The 19,258-nt window shown below is 42.5% G+C and overlaps 1 protein-coding gene across 1 annotated transcript in view; it reads right to left on the bottom strand.

The window, feature by feature from the left end:
- The window catches only part of LOC121873071 (sodium-dependent serotonin transporter-like), a 130,938-nt gene that overhangs the window by 98,830 nt on the left and 12,850 nt on the right, over positions 1-19,258 (bottom strand). The window contains 1 exon segment of the mRNA XM_042376388.1: positions 3,182-3,320. Within this exon segment, the coding sequence (XP_042232322.1) occupies positions 3,182-3,320 (139 nt within the window).

Here is a 19,258-nt window from a genome sequence, read left to right as displayed (position 1 = left end):
CAGGAGAGGGGTAGGGTGGGCCAGGAGGTGGGGTGGGCCAGGGAGAGGGTAGGGTGGGCCAGGAGGGTAAGTGGGCCAGGAGAGGTAAGTGGACCAGGAGAGGGTAGGGTGGGCCAGGAGGGTAGGGTGGGCCCAGGAGGGTAGGGTGGGCCAGGGAAGGGTAGGGTGAGCCAGGAGGAGGGTAGGGTGGGCCAGGAGGATAGGTGGGCCAGGAGCAGGTGGGGTGGGCCAGGAGAGTAGTCTAGGTTAGGAGAGGTAGGGTGGGCCAGGAGAGAGTAGGGTAGACTAGGAAAGGGTAGGGTGGGCCAGGAAAGGTGGGTTGTGACAGGGAAAGGTGGGGTTGATCAAGAATGAGTAGGGTGGGCCAGGAGTAGGTGAGCTGAACCAGAAGGGAGTAGGGTGGGCCAGGAGTGGATGGGGTGGGCCAGAAATGGGTAGGTTAGTTCAGAAGTGAGTGGGATGAGCCAGGAGTGAGTAGGGTGGGTTAAGAATAGGTGGGGTGGATGAGGCGGGACAGGATTGACCTTGTGGGCCAGGAGTAGGCCAAGTGGGCCAAAAATTGGAGGGGTCTGTCAAGAGTGGACGGGGTGAGTCAGGAGTGGGCTGGGTTGGTCAGAAGTGCAAGGTAGGCCATGAGTGGGCGAAGTAGGCCAGGAATGGGCAGGATGTGACAGGAGTGGATGGGATAGGCCAGAAGTGGGCGGGGTGGGCTAAGAATGGGCGGGGTGGGGCAGGAGGTTGGGGTGGGCCAGAAGTGGGTGGAAGTAATATCGTCAACAAACAAGAGTAGGTCAGGCACTCACAGTTAAGAGCAACAGAGTGTAACTATTGTCATGGACGAACTCTCTCTCTCTCTCTCTCTCTCTCTCTCTCTCTCTCTCTCTCTCTCTCTCTCTCTCTCTCTCTCTCTCTCCCCTCCTTCCCATATATATATATAATATATATATATATATATATTATTTATATATATTTATATATATATATATATATATATATATATATATATATATATATATATATATATATATATATATATATATATATATGTAGAATCCCACGTGCTTTATTGGGCTAATGAAATATATATATATATATATATATATATATATATATATATATATATATATATATATATATGTAATATTCAGAAATTTCAAATTTCAAACACCCACACAATTAGCGATACTGAGCTTTAAGGTCGTCGGAGGGCGCTCCCTGCATAGCGAGAGGTTGTGGAACTAACTAAGGCGTAGATATTAAATGTAATTTGCCGAATTAATAATGATGCGATTCGTGAAGTTAAGGGACTATTATTGAATGTTATGTTTATAGATCGTTTATCAGTCTGAATAATGTCACGTGTGTCCCAAGGAGTTATTAGTGAAGTACGCTTTCTTGGAGAGACGACGCTGGCTGTCCTCACAGTCAAAGCAGTTGATTGACCTACAGGACATCCTCTGCGCGTCCGTCCACAGAAATAGTCACGTGCCTAGTCACCTGTGTTGCACTATTGCAGTATAACAAGTAAGTCTCATTCGATCTCAGACAGGGTTAGATAGGGCAGTGGTAAAGTTAACAAGAGCTAACAGTGAGTTCATTTGTGGTTTCCGTCAGAACCCACTTGACTGCGAGAAATTGACTGGGAGAGTGATGACCGCGAGAGATTGATCTGCTTGAGAGATGATGATTGAGGGTGGCGATTGTCGCCATTGGACAGATCAGTGTAGGCCTGTCACAGTTTAGCTGGGTATCAAAGGGATCTCTTGAGGAATCTAGGCTGTCTGGGTTCAGCTGATCACAGGACGATCGTGGGGGTCATCAGCCTCTCACTCGGCTCACAACACCACATGTCCCGAGCAGCCTAGTGAAACCTTTGAACGGGAAGCTAAAGCTCTTCAACTGTACAGGTCTGATTGGCTCACTCCCTTCCGTTTCATGGATGTACTGGGGGTAAGAGTGAGGCCAGCTGAGTGATACAGGGCTGCACACTGGGCCAAGAGTCAGGAGTTAGAGGTACACTTTCAAGGTGGAGAAAGGCTGATTTGGGCCTTCAACTACGGGTGCCTGTTGGTTGTGCCTTAAACGACTACGGAGTGCAGGTGGAATCTGTGTGTGTGTTAGTTAGGGACATGGTTCACGGGTATTGGACCCAGTAACGTCTTTATAATAGTGACAATATTTTGTGTGTAGTTAATATTATTTTTTCAGTTACTAATGTATGCTGTGTGCATTTAAAATTTCTTTATAGTTTCAATCTCTGAATATAACCTTTGTTCCTCAGAGTAGTGTTTGCTAGAGGTTAGAGGTGTGCATCTGTTATGTAACATAATTATATTGAGTGCCCTTAAGGCCTATTCATTGTAGAGTATTTAATTTCTATTTTTTATCATTTCAGTGACTGATATTATTTTGTTGAAAACCCAAGGCCTGCATCTGTTGGTGTAACATAATTATATTGAGTCCTTTAGGCCTATTCATGGTGGAATTATTAATTTCTTATTTTTGAATACCATTTTCTCAGTGCTGGATATTATTTTATTGAAAGCTCCTAAGGCCTCTTCATGTGTGCAAGCAACATTTCTTATACTTCAAATTTATTGTTGCCTGAGTTTCTAATAATTTCTATATCATGTATAACTTTTATTCCCCAGAGTAGTGTTTTAAGTTCAAGTTAAGAGGTGCATATTGGTACCATTATTTGATTGTGTTTGTAGTGTTGGAGGAATATAAGTGTTCTTACAGTGTGTCTCATTCATCCCAGTCACAGACGCTATCCTTCCACGGGTCACGGACAATTCATTTTGTTTAGTAGATTTAAGTGTTCTTGTGCTGGTTCGATTTTTCTCAAGGCCCACCTGCCATTACCATCTATTAACCTTTAATAGACCCCAAGTCAAGTGAGAAAATAAAGTCCAGTACTGACTGGTATATATATATATATATATATATATATATATATATATATATATATATATATATATATATATATATATATATATATATATATATATATATATATATATATATATATACAGGGGTATATATATTTGTATGTGTGTGTGTGTCTCCGTCTCTACGTTCCTCTTCCTCCCTCTGTTTATCCTCCTCTCTCCTCCTTCCTCCTCCTCTTCTCTCCACTCTCCTCCTCTCACCTCCTCCCTCTCTCTCTCCTTAAACTCACCTTTCCAGAAGACTTGACGCCTTTCCATAATGAAAAGTAGACGAGGAAGAAGACAGAACACAAACACAAGGGCAGTGAACCCTTAACAGGTCCCAGGTCCCCGATACCTGTTGACTTGTCCACCTCTAGTACCTCATTCCTGTAGGTGAGAAAACTATGGTGAGAGAGAGAGAGAGAGAGAGAGAGAGAGAGAGAGAGAGAGAGGGGGGAAGAGGGATGGGGGAAGCGGCGAGATGGTAGGGTACAACACCTTGAGAATTGGAGGCATGGTAGGGGAAGAGGGGGGGAAAGGAAGTAGCGAAGAGGAGTGGAGAATAGGGGGGGGGGTGGGAAAGGGGAGGGGAGCTCGGGATAAGAGAGGAAAGAAGGGTGAGAGGAGAGGAGCTTGGAAAGAGAGAGGAGAGAGGGGAGAGGAAAATTGGGGGCTGAAAAGGACTAGACGTAAGACATAATCACCTCAGGTTAAGCAGTAAAGAAAAACTGTAAATAAATCAATGACTGTGAACTGTTCTAGCCCCTATCAATCAGTATTATATAATAAATATGGGCTAAGGACATATATTCATTATATACATTCTATCACCCAGACTATTGAGCATAAAGCTCCATAAGCATTTGTTCTGTTACACCTCCTAGGGTGGACAGCACACATAAACATTTGTAGTTTCACACAGATACAGGTTACAACCCATAAATATATGTCCCCAGACCTCCGTGAGAGTAGGCCTGTTGAGTGTAGCCTCTTATCTCTGTGTTGACGTATAGATTACATACCCCCTTACAAGCAGACAGAGAGAGGTTCGCCTAGTTCACAGTTTCCCTTAGTTCACAGCCAGACACCGTACCAAAGAGACGTGTGTGAGCATAGCTCCCAAGGCTGTATCTCTCTCTAATTCTACCAGCTAATTACAAGCTAATAGCTAATGCTCAGTAGTCTGTCAACAAACAATTCTGTAACTACCAGAGCATCCAATATAACTAGAAAATCACCACGTGTGTTTACATTAAACCAAGGAACCACAAATGAAGATAACAGAACCTGTGTATACTTACAAGCTAAGATAATTACAAGTGTAACCCAGGTGGGCTTGGACGACTCAATGACTCAAAACTACGACTGTATCAAAGGTGACACGCTGTGAGACTACCTATTATCTCACCCAGCTTCATCAAAGGTACCAGCGACTACTCTGCACTCATTCAGGCAAGTGTTAACAAGTGAGATCGTTTGATATCAAACCCCGGCCCAAACAAAACTGTTATGTGTTACTGAGTTCAATAAAATATCTGTCAATCTAAAATCTACTTCACGAAAGATGTGAGTATTCTTAATATGAAATTTAGATATTTTGAAAAATTTTCAATATGATTAATGAGAGTAAATGAGGAGAACTTGGACACTCAGGCAAATGGCTGAGTGACTGTGTGGTGGGTGCCGTGAGTGATGAGCCGACGTATTTATTGAGTTATAGCTGAAAGTTATATGGTGATTGTAGGAGAATGGTGACATATTGAAAGCTTGTTTGTGGACTTAATAACGTTAAGGGACTTGTAGAAACAGACACAAGAAGTATGGTTTATTACGTATTTTCCTTAAACACTTTATGCAATTATCCATTTTCAGGAAGCCTCTTCGTCCAAAACTTTTCAGCTGACAAATACTTGCACTTTACTATACAGTACTAGGGGACCACGAGTAATGAGGCTGGCGACACACACACACACACACATCAGTCAGCCCTCAGTGAGACAAGACGTGTTTTGTAGGCGTTCCTGATTGTCAGCCAGGCCAAGTCTGTTTGGCCCTACCCCCACCCCCCTGTTATATCCCAACTCCCTACCAACCTCACTACACCGCGATTTATCAGCAAAACATTCAAGTGATCAGTGCAATGATTGGTTACCAAACAGTGATCCGATAGTGTCTTCCAAGGAAAAACACAAAAACACAACAGTGTAACACCAGACCGTGGGCACTTTGTCGATCACCTTCAAAGTGCCACTGACAAGGACCACCGCGGTGTTTACGGATACCATGGGTACTGTGTCGGCGACCCCTCAAGTGCGGAAGACAAGGACTGGCGGTGTTTACGACTAGACAAATTTTAACGAATGCCTACCAATGTCGGAGGCCCTCAAAGCGCAGCCAGTGAGTTTATGGCCACAGCGGACAAACACTTCCGTCCGTCCACAACAACAGATATCAACAGCTGTCCACCAATTACTTACTCCCGACGCTATCTGTACCTTCTAAGGCGTAGGAACGGTTATCCTGATGGCAGTGTTATCGCGCGACTCAAGTCACTAAACATATTCCACGCGCGTAGCCGTAGACATGGGCGTCATAAACAAAACCCCCATTAGGACAATCACCACCACTAGAAAACCAGGGAACCATACTCCTGACAGACAATACCAATACACTGAAGCTCCACAAATATGGTATGGTCTCCCGTATTTACTGCTCTCCAACCTCACTTCCTTAGCTAATAAATTTGACGAACTGGCAACCACAGTCCGATCAATCACTGCCAATGTAGTTGCCATATGTGAAGCTTGGCAAATTGTTCCTGAAAAGTGCCGTATTGGGATATCATGTCTTTCTCGGAAGGGGAGTTGCCCTCCTCTGTCAAGATAAACTACGCCTGGATGTTCTAGTCCCAGCTGATGTGGAGGCATTATGGGTACCGGTCGTGCCACGGGCCCACCCGCGTCACACTGCTTCTATTATGTACTGTGTGGCATACCATCCACCTCGCTCACCCACCAGAGACACTCTTATCAATCACTTCATTACCGCCTCTGACCACCTCAGAGTTAGGTACCCATGAGCCAATTTAGTATTATGCGGGGATTATAACGAAATTGACACCACTGATATCCAGGACCAGTTGCTACTATCATAAGTTGTGAACTTTCCCACACACGGTCAAAATACCATTGACCTTATCTTAACTGACTTAGCGGACAGAGTACCAACCACCTCAACCAATGCCTCCTATCGGGTGTAGCACACACCTATCAGTGCTCTGGTCTCCAGCTGCCACTACCAGCCAAGTGCAGAGACCCTACATCAAGACCTACAGGCCGATTACTGACTCTGCAGTGCATCTCTTCGGGCAGTTGATAGATCACCATCCCTGGACTGAAGAACTTAGTGTGGATGATGTGGACACCAAATGGATAAATTATACCAATACCACCACAGAAGTTCACCATCACTTCTTCCCCGAGAAGTCCATCAGATCACACCCAGCTGACTTGCCCTGGATCACACCTCGGATCAAAAGACTTATGCAGCAGAGAGACAGCGCCTTTTATCTCAATGATCACAACTGCTACAGGTCCCTTCGCAACCAAGTCATCCGCGAAATACACACTGCAAAGAAGTCTCAGAACTAAACCAAGTTGCAACACCTGAAGCAGACCAACAACAGTCAGTGGTATGGTAAGCTTAAAGAACTCTGTGGACTAAATAATAAGACACACCCCCTCCCTTTCATTAGCCATCTCACTAATGTTGACGCAGCTGAGCAATCAAACAACCATTTTGAACTATATGCCAGACGATCCCTAGGCTTGACACAACCAACCTTCCTGCTCACCTACCAGCCCCCTTTCCCACTGACTTAGTAAAAGAATTTGAAGTAGTAAAACGTCTGGACAAACTGAAGTTAAAGCGATCCACCACCCCTATTGACTTACCAATGAAACTCTACAAGGAGTTCTCCCCAGAACTAGCTAAACCCCTCTGCTCCATCATCAATGCTTCCCTCAGCCAAGCAAGTTGCCCAGCTGACTGGAAGACCTCATACGTGTCACCAGTGCCGAAGTCAACCAGCCCACAATGCTTAAATGAGCTACGGCCCATTGCAATCACCCAATACCCAGCTTAATCTGTGAAAGTTTCGTGTATGACTGGGCTTTTGCTGATATTACAGGTGCCATAGATCCTCAGCAATCTGGCAATCTGAAAACTCCCTCCACCACTCACTGTCTAGTCTGCTTTCTCGACTACATATACCGCCATCTGGAAAAAACGAAAAACGTCTGTGGCTGTCGCCATCATTGACTTCGCCAAAACATTTGACCTAGTCGACCACAATTTAATCATCAACAAAGCTATCGACCTCGGGTTTCGAAGAAGTCTTGTACCATGGCTTACAGACTTGCTTAGTGACCGACTCCAAGTAGTACGATTCCGAGGGGCTGTTTCCACTTTTCAGTCACTCACGTGCGGCGTCCCCCAAGGCCCCAAGATAGGACCGCTCTGCTTCATTATGCTTATCAATGATGCCCCAAGAGAAACCCTGCTCGCTGGAAATATATCGACGACCCCACTCAGATTTAACACCATCTACGCTGACCCTCTGCGTTCTATCGGTGAGCCATGATTTTATCCAATTTAAAACTTTCCCCTCGATACCATGAGCCTTAATTTTTCTCAGAAGCCTCTGAAGCGGTACTCTGTCAAATGCTTTGCTAAAGTCTAAGTAAATAACATCGTAATTTTCGTTATTATCTACTACCTCGAAGATTTTCCTAAAAACAGTCAGCAGATTTGTTAGACAAGATTTTACCTTTGTAAACCCCTGTTGCGAGTCGTAGATTAATTTGCTTTTCTCTAGATGCAATCTGATGCTATCCGTCTATAATTGATTCAAGAAATTTCCCCACTACTGATGTCAAACTGATCGGCCGGTAATTTGACGCTGATGCTCTGTCTCCCTTTTTGAATATGGGTACTACATTTGCCTGTTTCCACAAGTCTGGCACAACTCCGGTGTCTAATGATTTTGTAAATAAATTTACAAGGGGTCCACTAATCTGTTCCCAACACTCTTTCAAGACTCGAGGGAAAATTTCATCCGGCCCTCGGGATTTTGTCTTCTTTAGTTTATTCATCCTCTTAAGAACATCCTCTTTTCTGATAGTAATATTCTTTAATTTCTCTTCTTCCTTTCCCCTAAATATCAGTTCCACCTCTGGAATTTCCTTCTCGAATTTCTTCTGTGAAAACTGATGAGAAGTAGTTGTTCAATGCTTTACTTATTTCTTCACTGCCATTTATCACTTCTCCCCTCCCTGACTTTAAAGGCCCAAGTTTGTCCTTGACTTTTGTTCTATATACCTGGAAAAATCCCTTGGGATTCACCTTGGATTCTCTTGCTATTTTGACTTCATAGTCACTGTTTGCTTTCCTTACATTTTTCTTAACATTCCTAGATAGTTCATTATACCTATTTCTGAGCTACTCCTCCCCTCCCTTTAATTTCTTATAAATTCCTTTCTTTATTCCTATGTCATGTTTAAGTTTTCTGGTCATCCACCTTGGCTCATTCTTATTTGACCTAATTTTTCTGTGTGGTATATTTTGTTCTTGTGCTTTATGTAGTATACTAGTGAACATATTATAGTCATGATCAATTGTTGTGTCATCTATGATCTCACCCCTTCCTACTGGGGACTGACGTGACTGTTCCCAGGTGACCTCACCTAGGTACCTTCTTAATCCCTTATAATCCGCCAACCGAAAGTTTGGGACTCTGACCATATTGTCATTGTTTTTTGTTTCCCAATTTAGGGTGAACCTGATTTCTCTGTGATCACTGTTACCTAGTTCTTCCCCTACTGTGATATCTCTGATAATATTTTTTCTGTATTTGTTAATACTAGGTCTAATATATTGTCACCTCTAGTAGATTCTGTAATTAGTTGTTTAAAAAAAATGTCCTGTACTGCGTCTAGAACATAAGAACATAAGAATGGAGGAAACTGCAGCGGGCCTATTGGCCCATACTGGGGAGTCCCGTTTACACCCAACCCCTATTGCTCATATGAGCATCCAACCTATGTTTGAAGCAATTCAGCGTATTCCAGTTAATGATAATATTTGGTAACTTGTTCCATTCATCCACTACTCTGTTTCCAAACCAGTGTTTACCTATTTCACGCTTAAATCTAAATTTGTCTAATTTAAAACCATTGTTACGAGTTCGCTCCTGGTTGGATAGTTTGAGTACCTTTGTAATGTCCCCTTTGTTTAGCCCTGCCTTCCACTTATACACCTCTATCAGGTCGCCCTCGCTCTACGTCTCTCAAGGGAGTGCAAAATTAAGATGCTTTTAACCTGTCTCTTATACTCAAGGTTCCTAATGCCCGGATTAGTCTTGTTATTCTCCTCTGAATTCTTTCCAAGGATTCTATATCCATTCTGTAATATGGTGACCAGAACTGAACTGCGTAATCCAGGTGTGTCTCACAAGAGCAAGATACAGTTTTAGGATGACCTCGCTAGTCTTGTAACTAACACTCCTTTGTATGAACCCAAGTAATTTATTAGCCTTGTTACGAGCAAAAACACATTGTTTACTTGGCTTAAGGTTCCTACTTATCATTACTCCTAAATCTCTCTCGCAGTCGGATTTCTCTATGGCATCGTTGTTCATCTGGTATCTGGTTTCCCTGTTTACATCTCCTATACTGAGTACTTTACATTTGTCCACGTTGAATTTCATCTGCCATTTTTCAGACCATTCGAAAAATTTGTTTAGATCTTCCTGTAGTTTTGCTGAGTCCTCGTCAGATTTAATAACACGTCCTATTTTAGTGTCATCAGCAAATTTACTTATGTTGCTGTCTATGCCGATATCTATGTCGTTTATGTACATAATAAATAATAATGGTCCAAGTACTGAGCCTTGGGGAACTCCACTTGTGACGTTGCTCCAATGGGACTTAGTGCCGTTAATGCTCACTCGCTGTTTCCTGTCCTGTAACCACGCCCTAATCCATTTAAGGATGTTACCTTTGATGCCATGAACTTCTACCTTTCTAATTAGTCTGGACTTGTCGATACTAAGTAAAGTCGAGATATACTACATCATAATTGTGCCCCTCGTCCACCGATTCGAAAACTGATGAAAAGAATGTTAATAGATTAGTTAGACATGAACGTCCGCTTGTGAAGCCATGCTGGGAGCCATTGATCAATCGGTGTTTCTCCAGGTGATTTCGAATAGAGTTTGAAATGATTGCTTCCAGTAATTTGCCTACTATTGATGTTAGACTGATTGGGCGGTAGTTAGAGGATAGTGATCTATCCCCCTCTTGAAAATCGGTATTACATTCGCTATCCTCCAGGATTCTGGTACTACACCTGTTTTTAAGGACCTGTTAAACAACTTTGCTAAGGGCATACTAAGCTCTTCCTTACATTCCTTTAATACTCTGGCAAATATCTCATCAACTGTGACTTTATTAGGGCTTCTTTAGTTTGTCTATTTGGCTACTAACATCGTTACTAGTTACGGAAGTCTTCAGATCTACAATGTTGTCCCAGTCAATATTTCTGAAGTTGAAATCCTCCATAATGCATATGTTGTTATATTTTGCTGCCCTACTTATTTCCTGCCATATGGGCTGAGCTGCTTCTTTGCCCAGACTTGGGGCCTGTAAATTCCCATAATTCGTTTTCTCTCCTTCCGTGATTTCTACCCATACAGACTCGGTTCCCATTTCACCCTTTATTGAATTAGTAATACAACATTTCAATGTATCCTTGACGAAGAGTGCGACCCTCCCCTTTCCTAACCTTCCCTGTCCTGTGAGAAAGGTTGTACCCTTCTATGTGGTACTGTGATAAAAAAATTGCTCGCCAGATTCATCCGAGTTTCGGTGATTGCTATGTCGTCTACATTCTCGGTACATACAACCGCTCTCAGCAAGTATATTTTATTTCTAACGCTCCTACTGTTTGTATAGTATACATTTAAGCCTACCCTTCCTGGTCCTGTTTTACCCCTTGTCCTGAGTAACCAATTTTACTTCCCAGGACCTGCCTGTTTTTGACCCCACTTTCCCCGACCTCTCTCTAGTGGTGAACCCCCCTTCGGAGTGACAATTTCACGCTCCAGGATGCAGACAACGTCTTTACCCCCGCACGAGACAAGTGTACCCGTCACGAATGTACAGTAGTCGTTGCCATAGAATCGTTGCCAGCTATCAATGAATGCCCAACCATTGTTTGCACAAAGTTTTTCCAGTCGGCAATTTATAGCAATGTCCTGACAGCCATTCGCGACCAACCCCTCTTCTAGGCAAGACACCACATACTATCGGTATCCCTCCCCTATCACCATCTTCCCCAGCGCCTCCCTATACCTCTTGAAAAGTTCCTCACCCTAACCTTCCTATGTCGTTTCCTCCCACACTAAGACACACTACTGGATTGGTACCCTACCCTGACAAAAACCCTGTCTAACCTTTCAGCTACATGCCCTATCCCAGCCCCAGAAAACACACCCTAGTCCTACGTTTCCTATCTCTTGTACAAAAGTCCTATCTAAAAACTCACCTGGCTGTCCCCAACTACCACGACCTTACCTCTGGGCAGGGTTTGTACAACTGCCCTTTCCTCTACCTGCACCACACTTTCCTGCCTCTTCTCTTCCTCGCCAGCTTCCCCCAGCACCTGGTAGGGGTCCTACATTCCACACCCTGGTCAGCTTTCCTGAGCCTGACCCTAGTCCCCTTGGAGACAACTACTCTCCACGCCTGCTCCTCCGCAGGCGTCCTACTAGGCAGGACACCTACCTGAAGGAGTTTAGTCCTGAGGGCTTCATTTTCCCCCTTTAGAGTGTCAACCTCACTCCTCAACTGCCCCAGCTGCCTTAGCAGAGTGGCCAAGAGGTCGTCTTTCCCCACACTACTCTCCTCTTCCCCCAAGACACAACGATCCAAGGCGGCCATTTTCCTTGGTCACTACGGGAGAACTTGGGGGCACGTCCTTCTCCTGGGTCAGGTAGCAACTGGATAAGAGATATTCCTTTTTATCACCACCAACATCTAATGCTTATATACTACAAACAACTTCTACTACAACTTGCCCTGCACGTGGATCGAACCAGGTACACTGGTTTGCTACGCGGGCACTATGACCAAAAGCTTGTCGTTACAATTCACTACTATCTCGCTTAATCTATTTTCTTCACTATCTCTGTATATAGTCGGAGCCTCGGGTATCATGTTTAAATTTTCGGTGTTGAAAACTGTTGAAAAATGCCTGTTCAGATTATTGCTCATTTCCCCTTCGTTATCTGTTAGCTCGCCGGTGTCTGACTGTATTGGTTCAATCTTGTCTCGTGTTTTAATTTGATACATTTGGAAGAATCCCTTGGGTTTTGTTTGACTTCGCCTACCATGCTACCTTCAGTTCATTATTCCTAGCCAATACTTAATAATAATCTCGGAAGTAAACGTCACCATAATTGATTCTCCTAGCTATAGCTTTCCTTTGGTCGGGGATAAAGAGAGGAAGAATAAAAACAGGTAGTTTGAATAATTAACCTGTAATTATATACTGGAAAAATAGATATAGATAGATAGATAGAGAGAGAGAGAGAGAGAAGAGAGAGAGAGAGGACAATAACCTGAAGCAATTAACTTGTAATCAAATTCAAGTGAAAATTCGGAAGAAAGAAGAGAAAAAGTAAGAATAAGTAACTCCTAAACTTATTTCACCTAAAGATTAACCACTTTAATTCTATCTGGTAGGTTAGGTTAGGTTAGTTAGGTTAGGGCAGAATTATATTATATTGTATTAGGTTAGATTAGGCTTGTTTAGGTTAGTTTAGGTTAGATTAGGTTAAGTTAAGTTAGGTCAGTTCAGGTTAGGTTAGGTTATCTCAGGTTAGGCTAGAGTTAGGGTGAACTAGAGTAAGTAAAGGGTTAATCTTCAAGTGACCTCATGAAACTACTACTACTGTCTGTAATGAGGTAGACATCGATACACTAATATTTATTTCTCATATTTCCGAACTAATATAAAGCCCATACCTGACCACCAGCCAATTAGCCACAGATCACAGGTGACCTCAACAGGATTACACCATATTGACCAGCCTAAACTCTTCTATCCTGGCCTGTTGACCCAATTGTGGGCTTCTTCAAACTCTAATTGTTATCCCTGTCACCTGATGCTTCATTATGTAAACAAAGAAATGCTAGCTGGTCGAGTTGCCGGATAACGTTTATTTTTTCCACACTGCTTCGTTATTACTGTAAATGAAGAATTATCAGCTGTTTGAGTTACCAGATAATGTTTTATCTTTTCTGTCCTGTTTCGTTATCCATGTAAATAAATATCAACTGTTCGAGCTGCCAGTCTTGTTGATGTTATAATGTATCACTGCGCTTCAACAACTAAGGTCTCTCAGCGAATATTCTGGGTTAATAAATGCATCAGTCACCAACAATTAAACACCAAGAAAATTAAGTTTCTCTGGTTTATATGGGATTAAATGTTTTCGTTGACATATATCCTCATGTAAATAGTTAAAATTATTATAAGATGATATTAATTCTTACGTAAACTAAATACATTGTATAATTATCTGCAAACACACCTATTACTTGTTTAACATAAGAACATAGAACATAAGAAAGTGGGATACTGCAGGAGGCCGACTGGCCCATACAGGGCAGATCCCTTTCACACCCATCCCAGCACTTCCATGTGCCTTTCCAACTTCGTCTTGAAGCTCCCTATGTCCCCGATCCTACTATAGCACTCGGTAGCCTATTCCACATATCCACAACTCTATTACCAAACCAAAAGTGCTTGCCTATATCCTTCTGGAATCAGAATTTATCTAATTTTAAAGCCATTTGTTCTAGTTATTTCTGTTATTACTGAGCTTCAGAACATCTTCCATTTTACCCCTTTGTTAATCCCACTCTACCCACTTGAACACCTCTATCATATCTCCCCTAACTCTACGCTTTCTCTAATGAATGCAAGCCTAAGCTTTCAGTCTTTTCTTCATATGGAAGGTTTCTAATATTATGGATCATTTTTGTCATTCTTCTTGTACTCTCTCTCCAAAGAATCTATGTCCATTCTATAATAAGGACACCAGAACTGGAACTGCATAATCCATGTGTGGCCTCACTAATGCTAGGTAAAAGTTTCAAGATAACGTCAGCAGTTCTGTTACTCACACTCCTAGATATGAACCCAAGAACTTGCTTGCCTTGTTGCGAACGCTAAAACATTGTTTTCTAGGTTTCAAGTCGTTGCTAACAAATACACCTAGATCTTTTTCACAATCTGAGTTTTCTATTTCCGTGTTACCTAGTTTATACTTAACGTTTGTATTCGTCTTCCTATCTGTAGTAATTTGCATTTATCAGTATTAAAATTCATTTGCTGGGGCTCCTTACTGACCACTCATGTAAGGTATCTAGATCCTTTGAAGGTGTTCAAAGTCACTGTCTGAATTTATCACTCTCTCCATTTTGGTATCTGCAAATTTACTAATCCTACTAGTTATACCTAAATCAAGATCATTAATGAATATAACAAACAGCAGAGGGCCTAATACAGATCCCTGGGGAACTCCGCTTTTTGACCGCACTCCCAGTCTGACTTTAATCCATTTATGCTGACTTTGTTTCCTACCAGTTAACCATGACCTAATCCATTTTAATAATGATCCACCTATTCCATGTGCTTCTACCTTCCTTATCAATCTCTCATGAGGGACTCTATCGAATGCTTTACTGAAATCTAAAATAAATTATATCATATGACTTATCATTATCTACCGCTTCATATACTTCTGAGAAAGCTACAAATTTGTCAGACAAGAACGTGTCCCTGGGTGAAACCGTGCTGAGAAGAATGAATTAAGTTGAATGCTCTGCTAGTGGCTTTGATTTTGTAGCACACTGACTCTAGCAATCCTGCCTATGATTGACGGAGACTAATGGGACGGTAATTTGATGCAATTGATTTATCACCTTTGAAAAATCGGAACTGTTTGCAAGTTTCCAAGCTTCTGGCACTAGGTCCGATTCTAATGACTTATTAAATAAACTGCTAATGGATTACTCAACTCATTTACATTCTTTTTAATATTCTGTTATACCCTGTCTGACCAGGCGATTTATGAGGCTTCAGTTTGTTAATTACTTTAAGCAATATCATTAGTAATATTGATATTCATCAACATATTTTCTATACTGTCGTTATATACCTTTTATGAACTTCTGAAACTGTGCTAGTTTTATTTGTGAATACGGAGCGAAAATGACTATTTAACGTCCTACACATTTCTAACTCATCATCAGTCATTTCTCCTGTCGTAGTTTTAAGGACCTATTGTATCTCTAACCTTTGATTTATGCTGTTGATAAAAAGCTTGGGGTTATTTCTTTTTCGATTCGTTTGCTACCTTGATTTCATAATTTCTCTTTGCTTTCCACTTTCTGTTTTACCTGTCTTGTTAAGTTCTGATAGTAACTAAGTAAAGTGATTTTCGCCTTCTTAACTTTTCTATATACCCTTTCTTTTCCCTAGAAGATCTAAGAGTCTATTATTCATCCATTTTGGTTGGTTCCGTATCGATCTGAATTTTCTTTTTAGGGATGTGTTTATTTTGAGCATTATGGATTGTTGCAATAAATTGTTCATAAGTAGCTGCTAAATTAAATTCGGGGTTCTCCTGTCCTAAGTTGACAGTTTCCGGAGGTGTGTGGGGATTAATCTTGACCATAGGGTCACTCAGGCCTTCCTAAGCTACCGTAATTAGCCTTCCTAAAATCCGGGATCATACGAATTTTCCTTCTTCCTGCCATTCCATTATGTTAAAATATATATGGCTTTATGATCACTGTTTCCTAGTTCGTCTCCAATCCCAACATCTTTTACTAGATTTTCATTATTACTGAGAACTAAATCGAGATATTATTTCCTCTAGTGGGCGAGTTTATGAATTGATATAAAACTATCTTTGTACTAGCTTCTAGAAAAATCTCTTCAGATTCACATCGCTTAAATTGATTTTTCCAATCTAAGCCTGAAAAGTTGAAACGCTCTAGAATACATACATTGTTTTCTATCAGATGCCTTCCTTATTTCCTCCCATAGCAATTTACCATCGTTCCTACTCAAATTTGGTGGTCTATATATAACACCAATGACTACGGACTCGTTGCCCTCACCAATCTCTACCCAAATACTTTCATTGTCGCTATTTGTTTTAATGTTTGATTTATTGCAGCTTTTTAATGACACCCTGATATACACTGCTACACCGCCCCCTCTCCTTCCTACTCAGTTGACCTCTGACCCAGCTTGGAGAAGGTCGTGCCCGATCGTGCTCCCGTTAGAGACCAAGGAAAATAGCCGCTTTGGATCGTTGTGTCGTGGGGGAAGAGGAGGGGAGTGTGGGGAAAGACGACCTCCTTGCCACGCTGTTAAGGCAGCTAGCAGTTGAGGAGTGAGGTTGACATCAAAGGGGGGAAAATGAAGCCCCCAGGACGGAACCTTTAGGTAGGTGTCCTGCCTAGCAGGACACCTGCGAAGGAGGAGCAGGCGTGAGAGGGTTGTCTCCAGGGGGACTAGGGTCAGGCTTAGGAAAGCTGACCAGGGTGTGAGGTAGTAACCTCTTACCAGGTGCTGCAGGAAGCTGAGAGGAAGAGAAGAGCAGGACGGTATGGATCAAGGAGAGGAGGGCAGTTGTACAAATCTGGTCACAGGTGTCGTGGTAGTTGGTGACAGCTGTGAGGTTTATGGATAGGGCTTTTGTGCGAGAGATAGGAACGTAGGACTAGGGGTGTGTGTCTTGGGGCTGATAGCATGTAGCTGAGAGGTTAGACAGAGTTTTGTCAGGAGAGGGTACCAATCCAGTAGTATGTCTTAGTGTGGGAGGAAACACATAGGTAAGGTTAGGAGTGAGGAACTTTTCAAGAGGCATAGGGAGGCGCTGGGGAAGATTAGAGATAGAGGATCCTTGATATATGTGGTGTCTTGCTCAGAAGAGTTGGTCGTATCGGCTGTCCAGGGTACTGCTATTAATTGCTGACTGGAAAACATTGCGCAAACAATGGTTGGGCATTCATTGATAACTGGCAACGATTCTATGGCAACGACTACCTGTACTGGTCGCGACGGAGCACAATTTGTCTCGTGAGGGGTAAACGTTGTCTGCATCCTGGAGCGTGAAATTATCACCTGAAGGGGGTTTCGCCAGTAGAGAGGGGTTTGGGAAAGTGGGACAAAACAAGCAGGTCCTGGGAAGTAAAAATTAGTTGCTCAGGACAAGGGTAAAACAGGACCAGGAAGAGTAGGTATAAATGTATACTATACAAACAGTAGGAAAGCGTTAGAAATAAATAGACTTATGAGAGCGGTTGTATGTACCAGAATGTAGACGTCACAGCAATCACCGAAACTTGGATGAATCTGGCGAGCAAAAATTTTTATCAGAGTACCACATAGAAGGGTACAACCTTTTTCACAAGGACAGGGGTAGGTAGGAAGGGGAGGGGACGCACTCTTCGTCAAGGATACATTAAAATGTTGTACTAATAATTCAATAAAGGTGAAAGAGAACCGAGTCTGTGTGGGTAGAAATCATGAAGGAAGAGAAACTAATTATGGGAGTGATTTCAAGGCCCCCAAGTCTAGCAAAGAAGCAGCTCAGCCCATATGGCAGGAAATGGTAGGGCAGCAAAATATAACAACTCTATGCATTATGGGGGAATTCAACTTCAGAAATATTGACTGGGGACAACATTGTAGGCGACTATGAATCTGAAGACTTCAGACGCAGTACAGAACAATTTTTGAAACAACTAATTACAGAATCTACTAGGAGGTGACAATATATTAGACCTAGTATTAACAAATAAAGAAAATATTATCAGAGGTATCACAGTAGGGGAAGAACTAGTAACAGTGATCAATGTACACAATGAGAGTTCAGTTTAGACTCTCCTAATTCAAATGACAATATGGTCAGAGTCCCAAACTTTCAGTTGGCGGATTATCAGGGGTTAAGAAGGTACCTAGGTGAGGTCACCTGGGAACAGTCACGGCAGTCCCCAGTAGGAAGGGGTGAGGTCATAGATGACACAATTGATCATGACTATAATATATTCACTAGTATACTACATAAAGCACAAGAACAAAATATACCACACAGAAAAATTAGGTCAAATAAGAATGAGCCAAGGTGGATGACCAGAAAACTTAAACATGACATAGGAATAAAGAAAGGAATATATAAGAAATTAAAGGGAGGGGAGGAGCAGCTCAGAAACAGGTATAATGAACTATCTAGGAATGTTAAGAAAAATGTAAGGAAAGCAAAGAGAGACTATGAAATCAAAATAGCAAGAGAATCCAAGGGGAATCCCAAGGGATTTTTCCAGGTATATAGGACAAAGGTCAAGGACAAAGTTGGGCCTTTAAAGTCAGGGAGGGGAGAAGTGATAAATGGCAGTGAAGACATAAGCAAAGCATTGAACAGCTACTTCTTATCAGTTTTCACAGAAGAAATTTGCGATGAAATTCCAGAGGTGGAACTGATATTTAAGGGAAAGGAAGAAGAGAAATTAAAGAATATCACTATCAGAAAAGAGGATGTTCTTAAGAAGATAAATAAACTGAAAAAAACAAAATCCCCAGGGCCGGATGAAATTTTCCCTCGTGTCTTGAAAGAGTGTAGGGAACAGGGCACCAACGCTAGACCCGCGCTCCACCCCAGACCAGCTGCCTGAGCTGAGGCGCTCTCCCAGACGTGGCAGGAGGCCGCCTCCATTGATGCACTACCACCCGCTGTACGAGACCTCACCCTCGCACTGCAACCACAACGCCGACAGCGCATCTTCGAGTACCAAGACCTATTTGCAGACACCGACGTGCCTTTCACACAGTGTGAACCACTAAATGCTGTTAAGCGTGGTCGGTCAACCGCCCCAGGCGATGACGGCGTCACATATGATGTGTTAAATGCCCTTATTGCCACCCCTGGTAACCCCCTCCTCTGTCTATTTAACCTCTCTTTTGATACTGGTCAGCTGCCTCACTCATGGAAGACTGCCACCACCATCCCAGTCCCTAAACCAGGCAGACAAGATGAATATCGTCCAATATCCCTCATCTCCTGCTTCTCAAAGATGATGGAGCGCATGATACTCCACCGCCTCCACTGGAAAATTGAAGCCCACCTGCACCCTGACCTCTATGGTTTTCGCCCCGGAAAGAGTACTGCTCACTGCATCGATCAC

Source organism: Homarus americanus, unplaced genomic scaffold (assembly GCF_018991925.1).
Source record: "Homarus americanus isolate GMGI-L3 unplaced genomic scaffold, GMGI_Hamer_2.0 scaffold11022, whole genome shotgun sequence".
NCBI classification, from domain to species: Eukaryota; Metazoa; Arthropoda; class Malacostraca; order Decapoda; family Nephropidae; genus Homarus; species Homarus americanus.
This window is presented reverse-complemented; position numbering and strand designations above follow the sequence as displayed.